The sequence below is a fragment of the Apteryx mantelli genome, chromosome Z (genome assembly GCF_036417845.1).
Source record: "Apteryx mantelli isolate bAptMan1 chromosome Z, bAptMan1.hap1, whole genome shotgun sequence".
NCBI lineage: Eukaryota > Metazoa > Chordata > Aves > Apterygiformes > Apterygidae > Apteryx > Apteryx mantelli.
In genome coordinates, this window is record NC_090020.1 from 28,297,996 (window position 1) to 28,319,869 (window position 21,874).

Sequence of the window (21,874 nt, forward strand, 5' to 3'; positions counted from 1 at the left end):
CTGTGCCAAATTTTAATGCTTCAAGGGAAGTCTTACCCTGTATTTTTCATGAAATCATGGGATCAGTATATTGCCTTTCAGTGGAAAAACCTATAGCTTAAACTCATTAGCAGTTGATTTTCTGCCCCAAAGCAGAGGCCATCTGTGAAAACAGAAACATGTTTACCTACATATACAGTAAAGAACAGTTCAAAAATATGAGGAGGCAAAGCTGAGGCCATGTTTCCACAACTATTAGTCCTGTATCTATGCTCTACTGGATCAGTACAAGTTTGAGCCAAATCAGATGTGAGCACAGCTGCATTTCAGATTAGCCAAAACACACAATATAGACCTAATGTCAGCTTTCTGTTCTCCTGCTGGCTTCAAGAGCATAGACGACACCTGATCCAGCGTAAGGTTAGAGTAATGCATAGAAAAAACTTCCCTTCAGGCAAAGAGCCTGCCCGCACAGCGTTAACTTGTCAGAATGGTTTAAACAAATTTGAACTGGCCAAGTGAGTTTGTACCAGATGAGCAGGTTGTCTCATGCGGGCATGGCATTTGGCCCTGTAGCTGGAGCGATGAAATCATATCTACTGTGTTGTCAAACCAAAGTCTGTGGAGAGTTAGGGCATCGATGCAGATAAAAGCTGACTTCTAGAGCAAAAGTGTCATTTGTGAGTTGGATAGTCACATGACCAGCAACAGCCTGGACATGTCCTCGAAGAGCTCTCCATTATTAACAATGGCTTTTTAATAGGTTATTATTTATTAAGCATTAGGAGTGTGCAGTAATACTTCAGAAAGCCCCCAGGCATATTAGATGAATCACAGCCTATTCTAAATATAGTGTAAAAACTGATTGAGATGGACATACTATGAGCACAGTAATCTGACTAGTAAAGATTGGCTATGTGTGCCTTTTTCATAGTATATTTAGTTATTTTGTATTAAGAATATAACATCATTCAAGAAATTTCATTGGTCTAAATGAAATAAAAATTTTATCTGCCCTGTTTAACCCAACGCTTCTGCAGAGCCATCAGTAATACTGTTTTTTAAAGAAAGCTGGAAAACACTACAGTGGCAGCTGTGTAAACCTCATTTGAGGTCATGTATCACCCTTTAAAAGTATCAGTACTTGAAAATAAGACCTCAGGAGACTCAGCAGATAATCTGCAGAAAATCAGAGGCAAGAAGGAATTCTAGGGTATCGGGAAGGGAGGTTAAGCCTCCCCTTCTATTAGGTGTATGTATTTAAGAATCTCACTGTTGCTGACCTCTACATGGCGTGCCTCCCTCCCTTCCCTCAGAAAAGCCATAAGCTACACATGTGAATAAGCAGCAGTTATGTTCCCCCTCCACAGGCCAGACAGAGTGTAAAAATGTTGAATCATATTATTCTGAACTAGTGTTCAGGTCGCTTATTTCCCAGGGATTTAAAGACCCTCATTTGGCCTTTTCGGAGAAGAAACTAGAGTCGAGGTAAAGCAATTACGTTCTTCTTACACAGAGGAGCACCTGCTGACAGTGATATTAAATTTGGGCCACCAAGATGGGTATTCTTTACTTCAAACCAAAATGTGAGTTGCTGCTTCTCTGGATACATAAGGGATAGTGAAGAGAGAAAGCAAAGGGAAAAAGAGATCCCTTCCATCAGTATTTCATTTCAGCTGGCAGCTGAACAAATCCAATTAATGATCTTTGTGATGGAAAGTCATTAACAAGATATCTACCAGTAATGCTCACTTTTTTTCTAAATGTGTTTGTCCTTTTTGTCTCATTTCTGCACATTTAAGAAACTCTGACCACAAAATGGATCAGAAAAAAGATTATTAGAAAGCCTGAGCCTTCTCTTGCAACCATGTAAGTGGGGAGTTAATCTGCAGATATGAAACCATGAGTAAAACTGCAGTCGGGACCTTCAGTTCCCTTACAGGTTGTGGGATGATTTGTATGAAAAATTATGCAATACTCCTGTAGTTATCCCAGATAAAGGCCCTGTCATTAACAAACAAAGCAATGCTCCAAAGTGGTAGATTTTTTAATGTGTAACTCTTTGCAGTAATCACACATAGCAAATTACCACCTATAGAGCTTGTGAGACTTTTTATAGGCAGGGATGATTAGCATGTTGTTATTGTTGCAGACTTATTGTGGAAGTTGCAAAGCATCTGTGGGGATTTGGGTGCTTAGTTACTTGGCTGGGCTTGAGTCCTGATGGGAAAACAGTTACACTGAATTATGGCAGAACAGATGTAGATTGTCTTCAGCTGATGAGGAATTAGTTCAGCTGTTTCTTTAAGCTTAAGTCAGATGCTGATTTAAAACAAACATTTTAAAAGAAACCTTGCTTTGAGCTTGGTTTTTTGCATGTTTCCTGTGATTTGTTCAAAGTTTGTTCTGACTAAAATACCACTTACATTTTGGCACTTCCTGCAAATATTGGAAGAAGTTTATAGAACGCTGCAGTCTTAGGTGGAACAGTCTGGAAATGCCGCCTGTTAATTGCCTTCTGGACAGCTTTTGTTGTGCTATCACCACATGCCAAATGCACTTTGGAGGTTTGGTGATCAGCAAAATTAACTACTCCAGCCATTTGGAAAAATAAAAAAAAGAAAAGAGGGAGTGAGAGAAAGGAGTGATTTTTTTTCAAATAGCCAATGAGACATCCATTGATCAAAGTTACACTTGAAGTATATCTGTCAATTGTTGGCAGAACAGAGCAATACCTAAGTCACAACCTTGTCCATGTTGCTTTAGATTTGACCACTTCACCATTAACAAAAAACCTGGTATAAATTACTTCAGATGCCAATGGCAGAATTCAGAGTTATTGTTCACGGGGTGAATGTTGTACTATTTAGGCTTCCTACATGGTTACAGAAACATCAAGGGAAGCTTTATTTTCCTTCTTTTAAGCATGGTGCACCTTTTTTATTGTCTTTATTTAAAACCAAATATATTTTAATGTGCTTGAAAGAAATGAGAACACAGCTTCGACCCATCATTAATTTCTAAGATTATGCTGAGGAAGAAAAATAAAACCTGAGATTCCCAAAATTGTTTTAATGGCTTTTTTATAAAGTAAAGTTCATAGTGAGATCACTGTTTGGACAAGTTTATTATCTCACAAAACATGGGCAGCTTTTGTGTGAACTTAGAAATATGATCACTTTTCATTTTCAAGTCAATTAGAGTGAGGGGAAAAAATAGACCCTCTATCAGCAAAGCAACCCCTATACCTTTTGTTAATTGGAAGTTAAAGTCTTGGTAAACACTCCAGCTAATTCAGTCTGAACTCATGAGCAAACCAGAATGTGTCTATAATTAAAATATGTAAATTTGGTTTATAAATAGCAGTGGTCTTTTTAAAGGGGAAAAAGCTTCAAATTTGCTAATTGTAGAAGTGATCATTATTCTCTACTATCATAAAGTTACATGTTAATTATTATTTGATATCTTTTATGCCTTTGATCGGATGTCACACTAACTGTATGAAGGTCTTCTTTTTTTATTTGGGTTAAGAATGCTGTCAGGGGTTTTCTCAGTCAGAATTAAATTCAATGAAAATGTTAAGGCTAGTTAAAAAACAGCTTTCAGATATTCTCGGTTGACAAATTTAAGCCTACCTTATTTATCTTTATGCGCTTAAAACATCATGGTGCCATTCACTTTACAAAGGCTGGCACACTAATTTATCAAAACCCACATTAGTGGATTTTTTTTTTACAGAAGAAGTTCAGAATTGTGTCCTAAAAAAGTCCCTTCCTCATAGAGGAAGATGTTCACAATATTGTAGTTCAGTGTGGAATAATGGTACACACTGGGTATTGTCAGTAACTTTCTGTAATACCCTTGCTACTGCGTGTAGTAATCCATCTGTACACAAGAGCTTTCTCCCCAGTTTCTTCTCTGAAGCCCCATAGAATGAAGGAATAATCCCATGTTTATCTATCAACAGAGATCCTGTGTTTATGTCTGTCAACATACTTAGAACGGTGAATGTCTCAAATTAAGTGCTGCGGTTTCATTGCAGTATAAAAGGAAAAAGAAAAACTTATGTGATCTTCAAGTGAGACATACAAACATTTCAGGGTTCATGTCTTTTTCTAAATTTTCTGTAGCATAAAAGCTTGTTAAAGTTCAAAGGTTATACAGAGAATAAAATGATAGATAATGATAATGATAGATAATTGTAAATAGATTATTCTTAAAACTTGACAAAAGACGAAAATATTCCTACCTATTCGTATTTTCTCATAGAGAAGCTTTTTTTTTAACCAGGGAAACACCTATCCAAACGGATAGATTTTTTTACAGCAGTAGAGATCCTTATGATCTTTCAGTCCAATGTTCTACACAACAATTTTCTCTGAAAAAAAGGCACTTGGAGTTTGGTCACCCTGTTCATTGTATCTTTTGTTCTGAAGGCGTACGGATGCTGGATGGGGACGTGACAGACATGGTCGAGGCAAAGTCTCTGAGCCTTAATCCGCAGCACATCCACATCTACAGCGCCAGCTGGGGGCCTGATGATGATGGTAAGACTGTGGACGGACCTGCTTCTCTAGCGCGTCAGGCCTTTGAGAACGGCATCAGAATGGTAGGTTGGCATCAAAGTGCATCTCCCGGATCTGCTCTCGTGTGCGGGTGTAAGGGTGCACGTGCCTCGGTACATGCCAGCGCGCAGCATGGGGAAGTTTCATATTCTTAAGGAAAGAAGAAAAGCTTCATTAGTGTAAAACAAAAAATATATTTTCGTGCCACACCGACTAGGCATTTGATCCTTCCTGAAGTATCAGCTGACTTTCTTTTTTGTCAATTGGAATACATCGTCCTCAGTGTCCTTTAAAACTGCCCTGAGGTAATGATGTAATTCTGCAAGAAAAGCTAAGCCTGAAAAATGCTACTTTGCACAGCAGTGCCACGTCATCAAATTTGAATTGCTATGAAATTATAAAGCAAAAGCCTTTGACTGTTTTTCCTTCTTCCTTCCTTTCTTTCTTTTGTTGTTGTGTTTTGCTTGATTTCATACTGGAAGTTGGATGGACTGAATAGGGAGTTGGAGGCTAAAAAAAAAAATACACACCCACGTTTCTTTCAGAGTGAATGTCTGGTCTCCAAGAACATATGCCCTTTTTATAATTTGCATATACATTTTTCTACCAGTTTGTACTGTTGCAGTGTCTCTGTGATATAGTCCAGAGAGCTTCAATAATACAATGCACAAAATCGCAAACACCCCTATAAGAAAAAATTTAAGACCTTTTCAATTTTCTTTAATAAGTAACTGTCAAACAAGTAAGACTGCAGAAGGAAACAAGCAGTTAGAGGAACTTTTGATATCAGAGGCCAATTTTTAGTTCTTCCTTTAACCCTCCTTGCCTGTTAAACAGATCAGGGAATTCCTGGTTTTCCAGTGCTCACACCTCTTTCCACTATATAGGACTGGATGGAAAGCACTTTAAAGCTCTGCACTTGAAGGTCTGAGCATTATTTTGAATGCAGCAGGAGACTTGCTAGTTCAATGGTGAGTAGCTCTAGGATCAGAAAAGAAGAGATTAGTACAAAACATTTGTTTGTAGACTTTGAAGCTGAGACTGTTGTGCTAATACTGGAACATAGTAACACTGTGCAGCAAAATTGGAAAGTGCAGCCATTATTTAAGCCAATAGGAGTTCTAACCAGGTGTGCCCAAGACTGATTTTAGCAAACTATAATTAACATTCAGCCTGGAAGGCTTGTGCATTGTGTGAGAGACAGTGTCTGCTATTGAGAGATTATATTAATTTAAGATATACCATAAAAAGTGAAGACAGGGCAATGGGTGTAGAGGGATAATAGGCAAAGTTACAAGAGCATCTGGCTGAGGTGACAGTCTGTATGCCCTCTTCAGTATTTCAAGTGATTTGCAGTATGCTTGACTATGAGTTGTAAATAAATGCAACATAAAATTAGTGCCCGCTATCACTGTAACCACTATCTTGCAGCACAAGCCTAGGAGCTGTGAATTCTTCCATTCCAGTCGCAGCTGCATCACTGGCTTGGTTTGGTTTCCTTGGTAAAGTTGCATGAAGTTGCTTACTCTGCCCCTGGTCCCCTAACCCCAGATGTGGATAGTAATACATGCTCGCCTGTCTGGCAGGTGTGTGTGAAGAGTGATCATTGAAATACTAAACTAGTGACAAGGTCTGTGTGCTTCCTGTGCTATGTAATGTTAAAAACATGCCTCGTAAAAGTGAGTATTGTGAATGCTTGACTAACCACGCAACAATGGGCCACTGCCTTCCTTTCACTTGGTAATATGATGACCATTCAGTGAAGAGCTGCAGCCATACACTTTTGCTTGTTGTACAGTGTGTAACATGTTAAGCCTAGCATAACAAAATACTCAAGCATGTACTTCACTTTACCCTGTGAGAAATTCCGGTGGCTTAGCAGTAAAACACATTTAGGGACCCTGATAGATTCTGCCTCCAGCGAGCTCTGCCGCATTTAATAATCATTATTAGAGTAGTTATTGAAAAGTTCATAGAGCAAAGTCACAAATCTGTGAGAAGGTCAAATACATCTCCGTTATTGCATCCCATGCATCGTCAATTCTCCTTTCAGCTGGAATATCCACACTCACCAGAGCCTCACTGCAGTCTGCTGCTGTTTGACAGTGACTGCAGAGGGGAAAAACAGTAAGGTGTTGAAGGGATACTAATGGAACTGCAGGACAGAGGGGAAGTTGAGCAAAATAAGTTTCATATGTAATTGTACATATATGCTGGTTTAAATACCATGTTGCATGTTGATTAGGCAACCAGGAAAAGTTTAGCCAAAATTTCTGCATCTGAACAATTCATTATTTTCTCATTGAAATTTCAAACTCTGGATAAATCTAGTATAAGTCAAGAATGTGGATTAATTTTCTGTGAGTGATGATCTTGCATTCAGGCATTATCATTCCATTATAATGATTTATAAATATAATATGAGAGAATACCCTACAGACCACAGATAAATTTCATTGTATTACCACATTGTGCTACCACAACGTATTTATTTATAGGTGCCACTATATAATGAAAACATAATACTTCTTTTTATAGTTCTGAGCAGGTCTTTCTTCTGAGAACAGTCCAGAAAAATAGTTTACTGTATTTCTTGGAGTAGTGTTAGAAGTCATATTGATGCAAGTCAGATTATTATTATTGTTTTTATGTTTAACTTTTTTTCATTTTATCAGTCTTCTTTTCTTCTGCCCAAAGCGGCCCACGCAGAGTTGCATAGTTCTGAATATTTCCACGTATTTGGAAATGTTGTCTAGCTCTGACTGTGAGAACTTTTTCATTTCTGCTAACAAAATAAAAGTTATGTTCAAAAGTTTAATAAAACAGAGATATTATTGAAAGTATCTAATCATATGGATAAGAGAGAGAAAATGCTTAAGGTTAATACTCTAACTTTCATTCTTTAAGACGTAACACATACTGAAAAGTTATACATGTATGTCTCAATTATCTCCATATTATAGGCTTTGTTTATAGGCCAAAAATAACTTTAAGATTAACCTGTTTTCCTTGCTCCCTTTAAAACGTGTGCCTTTCAGTGTTTGGATAGAGGTATTCTTTCTATTCTGCTTTACATTGTCATTAGATTTGTCTAAAAAGACAAATTAGATTTGTTTAAAAGATGAGACAAATTGGAGAAGAAAATACAAATTATCTCTGTTCCACAGTATTTCTAAAACCAGATCATTGTCCAAGGTAATGACTGCTGAATAAATGCCCTGCCAAACACTGATTTCCCCAAGCAGTCACAGTAATTGTGCAAGTAATAATAGGCAGACAAAAATGCATGTTACTCTGTGTTCAGACCTTGACCTTTCTTTTTGTGAAATGTTGAGCTGAACAACAACGCTATTACATCAGGTACCTGTGAAGTAAATTAAAGTAACATTGGTACAGGAAAGTTTGGCAAGACTCTCTTTCAGATCTACACAAAGGTTCAAAACTGATACTGTACATTAGTTCTGCATATGCAGACAGAGCTGGATATTAATTTAAAAAACAGAGACTGCAAAGAATAAAGTCAAGATTTTTTAAATGGATCTGAAAAGGAAAGTATGCCTGGTTTGTTTAATTAGGAAAATTACAGGTGGTGCTGAATAATAACTTTGATTAAAGTATAATTAAACTGAGTGATCTCTTTTTATTAAATTAATGAAGTAAAAAGTGAAATGGTTGCAAGAGCCACAGTTTCTTATTCAGGTTTCTGAGAGACTGGGATTCTTGAAAAAAATGCCCGGTTTTCTTTAGCTCATATTATTCCAATTAACAACTCAAGCAGGGTGTTTTAGAACTATTATTATTTTTAAATCTGCTGAGCTAATATGATTACTCCTTCCAAATCCAGCACAAAATAACAAAGATAAATGACTGTACATTTTTTCCATAGAGTTCCACAGAGACAGAACATGCCATAAATTGAAATAGACAAATCTATTTAAAGAAACTATACCAAATAATAACTGAGTTTATGAAATGAAGCCATAACCAGAAATTAAATATGCTTTAAAAATTCTACCCAGGATCAAGGTAAAAGAAGAGGAAAACAATTTTTAAACCTGTCTCAAGAACTATGATTTTCTGTCATCTTTAAGTTATTTTGTTTAATCCTATTAAATTTACATACTTGAGTTCAAAAAGTAACCTTGGAGACTTTACTATCAAACAATCTCTATGCAAATATAATAGCTCCCTTTATATCATACTTCCAGTTGACAAGGTCCTTTTCTTGGAAATGGTTTAGTTATAGGATGGAAAATTCTGGAGGCCCGTGTTTTAAATACCAATGTGTTACAAGTTGTAGACTTAATAACCTCAAAAACAATCTCATTATAATCACACAGAACATGCCTTAAGAAATCAAACTAAGACCAGTATGTCCAAAAGTAACACATTCAAAAAAAGGTTGGATAAGTGATGTCACATAGGGCCCTCTGTTCAAGAATAAATAGGCTTAGCATTGCAAAACATGACTGTGGCCAAACCATGGAGCAAGAATGTAGTCTTTGCTGAGTCTGTGACAAAAAAGAGTATAAAAGCCTTCCCTGATGCAAAAAGATAAAACCAAAGCACCATTAGATTTTAAGACAACTGGCCATATCTTGCAGTCTGTTATAACCATTTTAGAGACTCATGCTCTCTGTTACACAGCTCTGTGATAGAGAATTGAAACCTGTTCATTTCTGTTCATACAAATAATTCTGGGCCTATTGTTCTGGGCATCAGTTTCAGCATCGTTTAGCTAATCATACATTTCAGATACTCTGACCTATTCTTTCACTGCTGTTTGAGAAAGCCCTAATAATCAAGTTTTTGGAAAATTGTGACCCCTGTTGATGTTTTTCATAGCAGGGTTTCAAAGAACTAGTTATCTCACCTCTCACAATGTGTAGCCAGCTACATGCTTTCTGGTATTTGTTTTGCAGTACCCATAAGGTAGCAGAGCAGGTCATCCTTAATATAACACAGCAGGGTGGACAGGCAGCGAAATCTGCATGGGAATTTTTGGCTTTCTGCCTTAGTCAGCGCGGGGGCCTTCGTCTTATTGCCATGACACCATTCTGCTCAGCAAGCTGGACACGAGCCAGCATGTTTAATGGACATTAATGATCAGATGTTGTGTGGCTGAGCCTCTTGTGAGAACTCGGCTTGGTGCCTTCCATCCCATCATCACTGCCCCTTTTCATCTCTTTCGCTTCACCAGCTTCAGCTGCAGAGCGGGTGTTCAAAGCACTTAGTAGGAGCAGAAGGCTCCCGGACAGCCACTGAGCAAGCCTCCAGCCCACAGGCGGGAGGGGAAGAGCAGAGCAGAGGGAAAGAGGAAGGGAAAAGGAAAGAAAAAAGAAAAGGAAAAGGAAGAGGAAAAAGAAAAAGAAGAAAGGAAAAGAACAGGATTGCACATGTTTTTTGTTTTTAATTATATGCCGGTAGACTCCACGCATAGAAGAGGTTGTTCATAATTTGTCCAGGGAATAGATCTGCTGCCTGTGTTGTGCCATAGATAAATTGCTCTTAAATTCATTTCAAAGTGTTGCTGGCTTCTCCTGTCACCGTTCCTTTGCATCCTTCTGTGCAGGAGGTGTTGCCTGCACAAGAGGAGTTAATTCTGTTTTGCTTTGCTGGAACATTGCACTATAAAAATTAAAGAAATTACTGCAGAGAGACTTCTAGTCGAATGTCTCAAAATAATTTCCAAAATGGCTATCATTTTATACAGAAATATTGTGGTGCACAGAGGTTAAGACCAGATTTTTAAAACCGTGTATTGAGTATGTTGACCTTGTGCAGCTGTAGTTTGAAACTGAATGTACATAAATTTATGCATATGCATATCACAGCTCATACTTGGATAAGTTTTGCATGCACAGCAGTTCACACACAGTTGTAACTGGTTCACCAAAAACTACTTGTTGAAGATCAAACAGAAGGATTAGTGCCATACTTGGGGGAAGGACTCTGAAGACATGACTTCCAGTATGCTGATGTAACCTGATGTTAGGCCTTGGCATTTATCCGTTACATATATTGTATACCTTCTGTGATATAATATGTGAACAGATAAAGTATTTACTTCAACATATCAAATTAAGCTTTTGGAGGCTCTGTATTACAGGTGGGGATTGTCTGTGTAATAGAATTGACAGTCATGTTGTTTGAGTTTTAATATTGTAATTCTGCCTTCTGACATCATAAGACCTAGTGCCATTGGCTTGAAATAATATTCATAGTTTTAACATCTGTAAATACAATTATCATCTAGCCCTAACCTTCACCATAAGTCATGCCAGGAAATTTCACCCAATTATTATTGCATCAGTCTCTCTGTTCCTTGATTCATCTATTATTTTCTGTTTTTTGTACATCTTTTGGGAAGAGCCAGTCTTGACTGAAATAGCCCAGAGAGAACATGTTATATCCACAGCTATGCAAGTTGCTCACTACCTTCATTCTTAAAAATATTTACCTTATTGCTCATCTGAATTTGTTAGTTTCCTTTTCATTGTAAAATGCCACTTCTGCAAAATTAATGTAAATCTTATGGTGTTAGAAATCTCCACATGTAAGTAATTATAGAGTTGGGCCAAGTGACTTCGTGGATAAATTAAATTGGAACATAGGGACATAAGACAGGAAATGACCTTGTAGGTCATCCAGTACAGTTCTCTGCTATCACAGGCATCGTGTCCTGGAAATACATTTAGCAATTTATGTTTTAGAATGATGTAGAAAATTTTTCCCCTCTATTTCTGTTGGAAGAGTGTTTCACAGCCATTACTGATCCATTGGTTAGAGACTTTCCTCTAACTTATAGCCAGATTTGCTCACATGAAGTTTCTGCCCATTTTTTCCTGTGCCAAAATTGAGCTTTAGATTAAATAGCTTCTCTCTTCCCTCTTTTGCTCATAACATATTTATAGAGCACAGTCCGATCCCCTCTCAGCCTTTGTTTTGCTGTGCTAAACAAGCCACGCTCATTAGTCACTTCTTATAAACTGGGCTGTCCATCGCCTTACTCATCTTTGTGGTCTTCACATCTTAGATCCTGAATTATTTTCTTGGATGCAGGTGATCATAATTAGTAGATTCATTAGCATGTTCTTGCTTTTTATGTTAAAATCATGTAATAACTTTGTTTCCAGGGCCAATCTTCAAAATACTCCTTCAACTTCTACTTCCTAGGGCCCGGTGGTTCTTCAGCACAGTATACATCATCTCCAGTGCAGCCATTTCCATCTCCACCTTGCTGTTACATTAACCTCCATCCTCTCCTCTTTCATTACTGATTAATTTGAGGGACCATTAAATGTTCTGCAGAAACTGTATAGACTGGATGTTATGCAGTTCTCTGTATAAAATAAGTTATCGGAGAAGAACATAACAGATTTATCTGGAAGTCTAATTTCAGTATGTGCATGTTGCATTTTAACCCATTTCCATTAACTTTGATGTCTCTTACTCTGTCCTTCAAAACCTACTCTAAAGCCTTGAATAAAATATTTTGTATATTCAGTCTCCTTCTGTTCGACACAATTTCCAAACCACAGTTCATTCCTGTAGTTCTTTTCTGAAATCCTTGCTGTTTCCCAGCATCATTTTTTTCAAGTGTGAATACCAGAATGGGGCATGGTATTTCAGTCATAACCTTTTCTGTGCAGGGGTAGTACTATTTCCCTTTTCCCTGTACATACTCACCCTGCTAACAGATCCACAGATTGGAATAAATCTCATGGCAGCTCATTGCCAGCTGGTTAACTGCCATGACCCTAAACTCCCTTTCAGAGTCACTGCTTTCTACGAGTTTCTCTGCTTTCCTCTGTGTGTCACCTACAGTCTGTGTTGCTAGGTTCTTACCTTGCATTTGGCTGATAGGCGTATCAGGATGCCTTAATGGTTCTGCCAGTATGGTTTATACTTGATGTGATCTAGTTTTCTGGAAACTGAGTTTGACCAGCAAAATTCAGGGTAGGTGACAACCTTAACACATCATTAAGCTAATAATTCTTCTTTGATCTACAAATTTGCACATAGTTAGCAACTTCCAGCATTCAGCTAAAGTAGAATTAGGGATATTATCTTCCAGTAATGGAAATAATAGAGTTTAGGCTCAGTGATACATGCATGAAATATCATACCATGCACATTATTTTCTGTTGGTAAAATATAAACAAAATAAACCTTAAAATTCCCCTCCTTCACTTTTTTGGAAAGTGAAGATTTTCACGGATGACTAGTACAAAAAAAGAATTTGCAGAAAATGAAATAATGTACCAGAAACGTTCTTACATTACATTCAATGGAGTATACAAATCCAAAAGTCAGGAATACTTGGAATGAAAGTTACAGGAAAATATACCTCAAAATGTCCAGTTTCCTTAAAATGTCACCAGGTGTACTGGAAACAGAAGCTGTTTAATTGGCTCATCCCATCTCTCACACATATATGGAAACTATTGTAACAAGCCAGAATAGTATTACTGTAGTTGGACAAGTTGTCAAAAGTGGCCTCTGATTTTGGGTGCCCAACTTGAAACGGGTGATATATTTGAACATAGAAAAAACACACAAGTATTGATGTAGGATAAGTCTTAAGTTGGAATGCCAGTACTGAAAAGCAACTTTGGCAAAATGGGTCTCTTTCCATACACTTGAAGTATGTGCATGTCAGAGAGTGCATTTCTGAAATATGAATCTGGTTACTTTGTATGGGCAGCTCACTTATCCCCTTTCCTCACAAAACTGTTAGAACTTGAACAGCAGCAGAATCTATGCATTTCTATGCATCGTGTAGGAAAAAACAGATTTCTGCAAGCCAAATGCCTGAAAGTTTGGCCTCAAGAGTATTCTTTGTGTAGAACTTAACAGAAATGTAAGGCATAAGACAGTGAGGGCAATGACGCTGCACAAAGCCCAAGTGGGTTGTTTCTTCCCAAACCAAACACTACGAAACTGAACAGTTTGGTTACTACAGTCCTCACTGCAGAGGGAGGTAGCCGTGATGCGGCTTTATTTTCTGCTCATCTGCTGAAAAGAGCTAGATTTGCAGAAAATCTCTCAAAAGTTCTATGGACACAAAAACCTGAAGCTTATATAAGCAAGAGTGGGATATAACTCCTGAAACTACAATTATGTGGGCCTGGTAGCCGTAGACTCCTTTCTAATCAGAGTTTAATCAGACAGCGGTATAAAAGTAATGAAAACTGCCTGAATCCTCTCCGCAGAGTAGCTGGGTGAAATCCATCTCTTGTCCAGGCCGAACACAGATATCTTTCTGTACAGTGCCTGTTTACTTTGGCTTTCTGTGCAGAGACAATTTCAGTTATCATTGACTAGAGACTCTTTTTGTGTAACATAAATTTTGGAAAACCTAACTCTTGTCACAGATCTATACAGCCTGCTTCATCCCAGTAACAACATCAGCAAAAACAACAATAGGAATGATCATATGGAGAGATAGTCTAAGACAGATCTGCGATTCATGCAGCCGTGTAGCTGGCTGTATTTTGTTTAGGAAAATGAGAAATTCATTACAGCATTCCACAGGTTCAGATTTCAGGTTTCAGCCAACACTTCTTTTGGTTGCACTTTAAGCACTAATTATAGCTCTGTGGGGAATATTTTGGAGCTGTTTAACCTGTTGTTCTAGTGAAGAGTAAAATAAAAAATACACCACATGGAAGGATGCATGTTGAAACATTCCACTGATATATCCCAGTAATTACTGTGTTAATGCATGGTTGCTTGTGGTTATTCAATACATTATTTTTTATGTGCACATAAAATATTTTCACACTTCAATGTTTTGAAGGTATCACATTGTATGAGCTAACAGAACATGTTTTTCCTTCTTTTTGTCATGATTAATTATCTTATCATGCTTTTTCTTGGTAAAGAAGTTTGTTCAGCAATAGCCAAAAAGCTTAATTATATTAGCAGTAACTTGTCTTTGCAACAATGTAAGATAATCATTGCTTTTTAGAAATATAATCGATTTTCTACCTTGTATGTGTATTGTTTGTGTGATTTTTCCATTCTGGTTATCTAGGAGAGTCTTTCTTGACTTCCTAGTTTTCCTAATAGTAAAAATGGGACTGCTAATATAAAAACACAGGACTTAATTTTTAGATGTTCCATCAAACATGCACATTTACATTATGTATGTACACCTGTTAGACACTGCTCATTTCTTCGTACATATCCTTTAGCCCCACAGTTTTAAGCAACTGATGCACAAGTGTGCACTTTTCTGAGAGCACGGATGCCTCAAAAGCGTTCATGGTGTCTGAAACATCTCCTTTTGCTCATGAGTTTTTGCTTTTGATACTCACAGAAAAGACTATTTTAATTTAAAAAAAATCTGTTTGCCTACCTTTTCTTCTGATAGCACTTCAGAATTGCTGTTGGGGACTCTCAGAATAATCGATTTTCTGTTCTGGAGAGATACCGTTTTAAAGCGAGAGCATTGTGCGGTCTACAGAAGAGTCAGCAAGCGTTTAAGGGTGGTGTATCAGACAGTATTTTTCATTCCCAAATTAGCAGTTAAGTGTGCTGGTAGAAACTCAGCAGGAGCTGGGAGATGTTGCTTCTCAAGAGCAAAATGCAAGGCAGTGGCATCCAGCCCCCAGTGAGTACGGCAGTCGGAGGGAGCTGGACACAAGGAGTACTGACTTCTGGCCCACGACTTCGATTATGCACATTTCCACCTGGGGAATTAGTTTTTAAAGAAAGATATCATCTCACAGGCTCCTTTTCCAATTTCCCAATCACAATCGCTTTGGCTTCCCGGCAGTAGAGTTTGTTCTTGGAAGCTTAACGTAATTTTAGAACAGTTTTAGGGAGAATAGAGAAAATTAAACATTCAGACCCTAGGTGTGGATAGGGTGCCCCTCCCTCTCTCTCCATTTTATATTTGCATGATTTGTTTTCTGCTCCAGGGTGTGGGATTTCTAGTGTATTGGTGCCAAATTGCCTCTCCCTGACTGCAGCCCCTGCTCCTCTAATTTCTTCAGGTCGGTGGTTCTATCCTCCTCTGCATTTCCTGCTCCTTCACATTCACTTTCTGGTCCCTTGGTAAATCTGATCACTTCCTTAGAGACAGCAAAACTCACCCAATAGCAGAGAGGTTTATTAGTGGAGCTCAGTTCCCACCCCACAGCACGGGCAGGAAAGCGTCAGGATTTGCAGGCCACATCAAGGCAGCTTGACTTGTAAAGCAGTGAATGGATAGCCAGTCTAAACTTTGTAAAATAGTGTGATTAAATCTAGCTCCACTGGCTCAAGCTATGCCTGCTAGATAGAAACTGTTTTTATTAGATGGAAGTGTGTTGCAGAAGCAGCTTGGAGATGTGTGGGCTGCTGATCATCCTTAGACTAATGTGTGGAGACCTCTATCTAATAATAGTGCCAGTAAGGTGGTCACTCATAAAGATGTACACACACGCACATGCACACACACACGCACACGTGCACGCACGCACTTGGAGCAGTGGATGTTCTTTTAATAGTGTTAGGAAATTCTGCAGATGTCATTATGAAAATGTTCATACTGGCTCTCATTCTTGGCAGCCTAACCCTTCAGTGCTGTCAAACTGGAAAAAAAAAAAAGCTTTCATATCACTTACCCCCCCCGCAACTTGCTGGCCAAGGGAAAGGAGGTACTAGCAAAAGAAAGTGGGACCGACCCAAGATGCTGTGCCATGCTTTTACAGGTGGAGTCTCAGCCCTGGGGCCTTTTTGTCAATGACCTGAGTCCAGAGCCTTTTCATTCAGGATCTTCAGCTGTGTGTTGTGCACAACAGCTTTTCCAGGAAATGTACTAGAAAATTGGACTGTGACTAGGTCGATAGTAAGTCTTAGTTACTGTCAGTGAAACACTTTTTCTCTTTTTAAAACGGAGGGGTAGGGGTTTTTTTAATGATCTGACCTTTTATACAATTTAAGGAAGGAGACAAAACAAGAGGTGAACGTTTCATAGTGGTCTAGCACACTGACAAGCACGAGTGCAGTTATGGACACTGTACAGAGTTTGTGAGAGGGAGTCAGTAACCATCACTGCGTGTGCAAGATAACAGCAGATACAATGCTGTGCCTGAAGAAAGAGTTAATGCATTTTTAACGTCGCTGGAACTAGCCCTAAGGATATCGTGCTGCGTCCCGATCCATCCCGTTCTGTGCCTCTGCCATAACTCACTAACTCCTTTTACTCTTGTCTAAGTTGTACCCATATGGTCTGTAAACACACCTTCGCTCTTAAGTAATAAATGACACATGGTTTGGCAGCTCAAGACTTCAGTTTTCATCTTGACACCCTTGGGCATCTGGCGCATGACAGATGATAGATTTAGACAAACAATAAAAGCTACAGAGTGCCTTGCATTTGTGTTTATCTTTACTTTGTAACACAGTCCAAATGTCTGTTATTTAACTTTATGTATTGAAAGGAGACCAACTGGAAATGGCATTCACATACAGTAGGACAGCTGATGCTGTTGCTCTTATTACTTGTTTGGTATAAAGAGTTACTAGCAAGTTTATAATTTCCTGAGCGTGATTGGGTCTGTTGAATTAAAAGTAGGGTGTGAGGAAACAGGGAGAAGGAGGAAACCAAATGGTAGTTTAACAATAGGCAGTAAATGAAAACCAGAACTTACTTATTTGACACATTATTTTGGTCAGGTTGAATTTAGTTTGGGGTTTCATTTATTTATTTTTTTAAGCCTGCCATTTACTTTACCAAACAGCTTTTAGGAACAAGCTCTTTAGCGTGTTTTCTAGACTGAAGGTAATGCTGTTGTTTTCCATGAAACTCTGAGTTGTTACACATGCTATATTGTGATGTGTTAGAGGAACCGGAATTCTTTCTATGTATGTATTAGAGAATATTTTTTTTCCATTAGGCAATTATACCTGGTACTTATTTTTTATTGGAACAACAACAATGATGATACTTACATGTTTGTAGAAGACGTTAATTTAAAAAATATATATCAATTGTTTACAAAATAACTTACTTAGCATGTTAGTTCAGTGCAGATAGCTGTTAGTTATTTTTAATGCCCTGTCATTACTATTAAATTTTAAATTGGTGTTTATTATTTTTAAATACTGCGCTGCAGAATTTCTAGCATCCAGGGGCATGTTTTCAGCATGTTTCAGGATTGTTGAACTGGAGCATTCAGACCCCAAAATGTATTCATATATCTGTTTCTTCAGCTCATTTTTCATGATTAGTACATTAGCATAAGTAAGCATCTAAAGAAATATAGACATACTTTCTGTGCAAAGAAGCTAATAATTCAAGGGCTGCTCCTGCAAAATTTATGTGAAGTATAGTCCTAGCTTGCTGTGAAATGGTTTTCAGTGCATGAGTGGGACAAATCATGTTTTACTGTTCTTTGCAGACTGATCAGCAATGATGACAACAAAAAATTACAGATGGACTATCATTGAGAGGATTTTTTTCCTATGCCTAACTTTTTGAGAAATCATTTTTAACACATTTTAAAAAAATGTGCGAGACAGACTTTTTGACAAAAAGTTAAGATAGATTCCATTTTTCTCCTCCTTGGATCTGTGGTTTGATTACCCTGAATTCCCATTTCTTCTCTCTTGGTTGTATCAGTGGGTTAGTCTGAATTTCCCATAGGCATCAGTTTGTAGGTACCTTACCTCTGGGTAATGTACTGGGTTTGGGGGAACACGTAAGAAGAAAAAAATTGTAAAATTCGGCAAATAGCCAACACTGCTGTCAAAATTCATCAGAAAAGGTTTTGATAGAATATTTTGACTAGGCTGGGAGCTAGAAGTCTGTCCATGTGAAATGTTTTGTATTGTGCATTCTATTTATATAAACATATATTACATTGTTCTTGTGTGTGTATATAAGAGAGAGGAGTTGTTTTTTAAGAGCAGTGTAGGATCAGACAGGAAAGTGTACATGGCTCTGAAACAGATGTCAGAATTGACAGACAAGCCAAAAACAGCTATTGAAGAGGCAGAAGAAGAGAGCAAATAATAGAATATTGATGGAAAGAGTGATCTAACTGCAAGAGATTATGAGATCAAACCAAAACACAACCAGTAAAAATAAAGCAGGAGCACACCAAAAAGTGGTGAAGCGGCGTGTCTTTAGTGTAATCCTCCATCCTACTCCCAACATACATACAGAGGACCCTAATTTCTGGCTCCTTTATCTGGTGAGATAATAAATGGATGAATATGCCTGAAATAATCTTTCCAATTCCCCTTTCTCTCATCTCCTCAGATTTTTTTCAGGGATGGAGGGGTAAGAAATAAAGATCTCCAAAGGGAGATGACCTGACAGTAGAATGAAAGAGAAGTGGTTCATAAACCAATTTGAACCCAGTGAAGTTAGCAAAATAAGTCCCACTGCCTTCGGGAGGCTCTGGATCAGATCCAGCCAGCTCAGAAGAGCAACTAGAACGTGAAGCCCAACCTGACAGGGGATTTTGATTTGACTGGAGTTCATAATTTGGGGAAGGAGAGCTGTAAGATATGAATAGAGCACTTCAAAAAGCCTAACATTTAAAACAGCAACAAAAGGTTATTATTTTGCATCTTTTTATCAGTGTAGTAGCTAGGATCAATTAAAGGAATAGAAAGAAGTTGAAATAGCTACAATTCCTAGCTGCTCAGATTGATCTCGTCTGGAAAATGTGGATTTCATAATACATTTAACTTGGCACCCTGGGATTTTTTTCTTTGCTTGACATGTTTTTTTAATGAGAAGTTGCATTTTAGAGACATAACTTTATGTAAACGCTAGCCAGAAGAATTTGATATTTAACTTATTGTGCTGGAGAGAAGAGTCTCTCCAGGTACTATACTTTTATTAAACTCACAAAATGAAATTCATCCCTATTTGAGACCTCAAGCCTGAATTGTGAACTGCAAGGTTTTTTGTCTTATATTGATGTAGCTTCTGCTACACTCAACACAAAATACTCTAATGAAACCCCTCTGCGCATCTGGATGAAAAGAATCTTTGAATTGCTAATTGTTTAAGGTTGACCTGGTGGATGTCCAACAGCTGTCTTTGTGTCATTTGTGGTACACAAAGGCACTTTGTTTAGAAGAAAACAAATGAACTCTCCAAATGGCCAAGTAATTAATTTGTGCACAGAAAGTGGTGCTGTATGCTTTATAATATTAACTTATGTACAGAAGTGGACCTACTACTTACAGAAACCAGGTACATGTTACATGATGAGTTGCAAACCAATGAGGTATAAGTGAGATTATTAGCTTAACTGTGACACAGGGAAATGTTCCGTTGCTTTAAGGGAATGTCATATAAGACAAGGTGACGTAACTTGGAATAATCAAACACAAGTTTAGTCCTTTGGTGCACCTTTTTACCAGAACTAATGACAGAGTGCTTCCAGGTAGTGAGTGCTGATAATTAATGCAGAACATGCAAGTTGCATGAATCTGAATTTCATTCACCTTTACGAAATGTGTAAATATAAATCAGGTAAACCCCAATTCCCATTTAGATGTCAGCAATATAGGTTGCTGATCATCTTCACTTTTCATACCAATGCCTATTTAAGAGTACCAGCACCATCAGAAATACATCTTGATTCATTTTGAATGCTAATTATCTTCGGTGTATTAATATCAAGGTGAGGTTACCTATTTTAAGTCCTCATCTGAAATTATGAATATGCTTAACTAACTTGCCCAACTATTCATATATTTAAAATATCTTGCTGAACTGACATTTTAGTGCTTGATGATAATAGATTTATAAGGCTCTTCATGTCCATTTTTGCTTTTATGTAGTGTTGTGCATTTAGCATCTGTAACGGACTAGATGGGTTGGACTGGATGACCTCCAGAGGTCCCTTCCCACCTCAGCTATTCTGTGATTCACTGATTTATAAGATTTGTGAAATCACTGTGCTGTGACCCACAGTATATAATGCTGCCAAACAATACCAAGAGTCACCAGTCAATCCAAGAAGAAACATCTAAGAGAGCCCTAGTAAAAAGGAAGGTACTATGCATTACAGAGGGTTGCAAGTATGCTACTTCTTTTCTTCTTTCAACTCAGTATGCTGTCTTAATGCATATGCTGAGTCTTCATCTTTCTTGGTAAGGCTGGACACCGTAGATGCTGAGCAACAAGAAGCAGCTAAATAGAAGTTTGGTTTCTAAAGCTTTGTTCATCCCCCTTGTTCTCCGAATTTTTTGATGTCTGACTCTGAACTCTGCTAGATCCTGTTTTTATTTCAGATCCTTCTCAGTGGGCTATCCTGTTTAGTTGTCTCTCTTCAAATGCCTTTTGGGGAGAAAGACCTATTATGCGAGGGGAAAAAGAACAACTGTTAATCAAATCTTTTGTATCATTTCCGAACAGGGACGAAGAGGCTTAGGCTCAGTTTTTGTTTGGGCATCTGGAAATGGTGGAAGGAGTCGAGACCATTGCTCCTGTGATGGCTACACCAATAGCATCTACACTATCTCCATAAGCAGCACAGCTGAAAGTGGAAAGAAGCCCTGGTATCTGGAAGAATGTGCATCCACGCTAGCTACAACATACAGCAGTGGGGAATCCTACGACAGGAAAATAGTATGTTTTTTTATTATTTTTACATAAATGGTTTTGTATTTTGTACAGTGACTTTTGGGGGAAGGAGGGAGAGATAGCTTATTTATGCTGTTTAAATGGACCAGTAGAAAAAAATCGTATTTGGAGAAGTTTATTTACCCCAAGTGGGTTACTAAGTTGTTGTCACCCTACTGCTTCCAGTTCTGAAGGTAGAAATTTGAGTCAACAGGGGTATCTCTGCGTGTTGTGGCAGGATGCTAGATTTTTCTGCTAACCTAATTGCTGCAAGCTCTCAGTGATGCTTTCAAAGATCCTATTGCTATTGCCGCCAAAACAGGTTTGTTTCCTGACCAATACTGTGCAACCTCTCAGTAAGTCAGTAGACCTCAGGACATATCCTCTTTTCTTTTGTTTTTTAATCCAGATTTGATTAGTTTTCATACTTAAAGTGCAAGATTTTAGAAGCACCTCCCTGGTTGCTGATTACCTCCCTGGTACCTCAGGTTTATTTGGATCCAGCATCATTCCTCTTTTACATTAATTGACACTCGGTTATTATTCGTCTTGCTGCCTGTTCCTGGTAGCTGACGTACTGTAAGCAAGGTTAAGTTCAGTGCTGATCTTCACTGCACTGTTTCTGATCGCATACCAAAATGGGCTGCATACATTTTCCATCAAGTTCTCCTCTTGGCGGGAAAAAACAGGAGCTGTTTTTAATTCTGTTTAATAATCTATCAATACCACTGGTATTTGTGTGTTTTTG

The 21,874-nt window shown here is 38.0% G+C and overlaps 1 protein-coding gene across 1 annotated transcript in view; it reads left to right on the forward strand.

Moving 5' to 3' along the window:
* The window catches only part of PCSK5 (proprotein convertase subtilisin/kexin type 5), a 259,883-nt gene that overhangs the window by 101,772 nt on the left and 136,237 nt on the right, over positions 1-21,874 (forward strand). The window contains exons 7-8 of the mRNA XM_067315277.1: positions 4,416-4,588; positions 20,920-21,132. Of these exons, the coding sequence (XP_067171378.1) occupies positions 4,416-4,588; positions 20,920-21,132 (386 nt within the window). The remainder of the gene's footprint in view (positions 1-4,415; positions 4,589-20,919; positions 21,133-21,874) is intronic.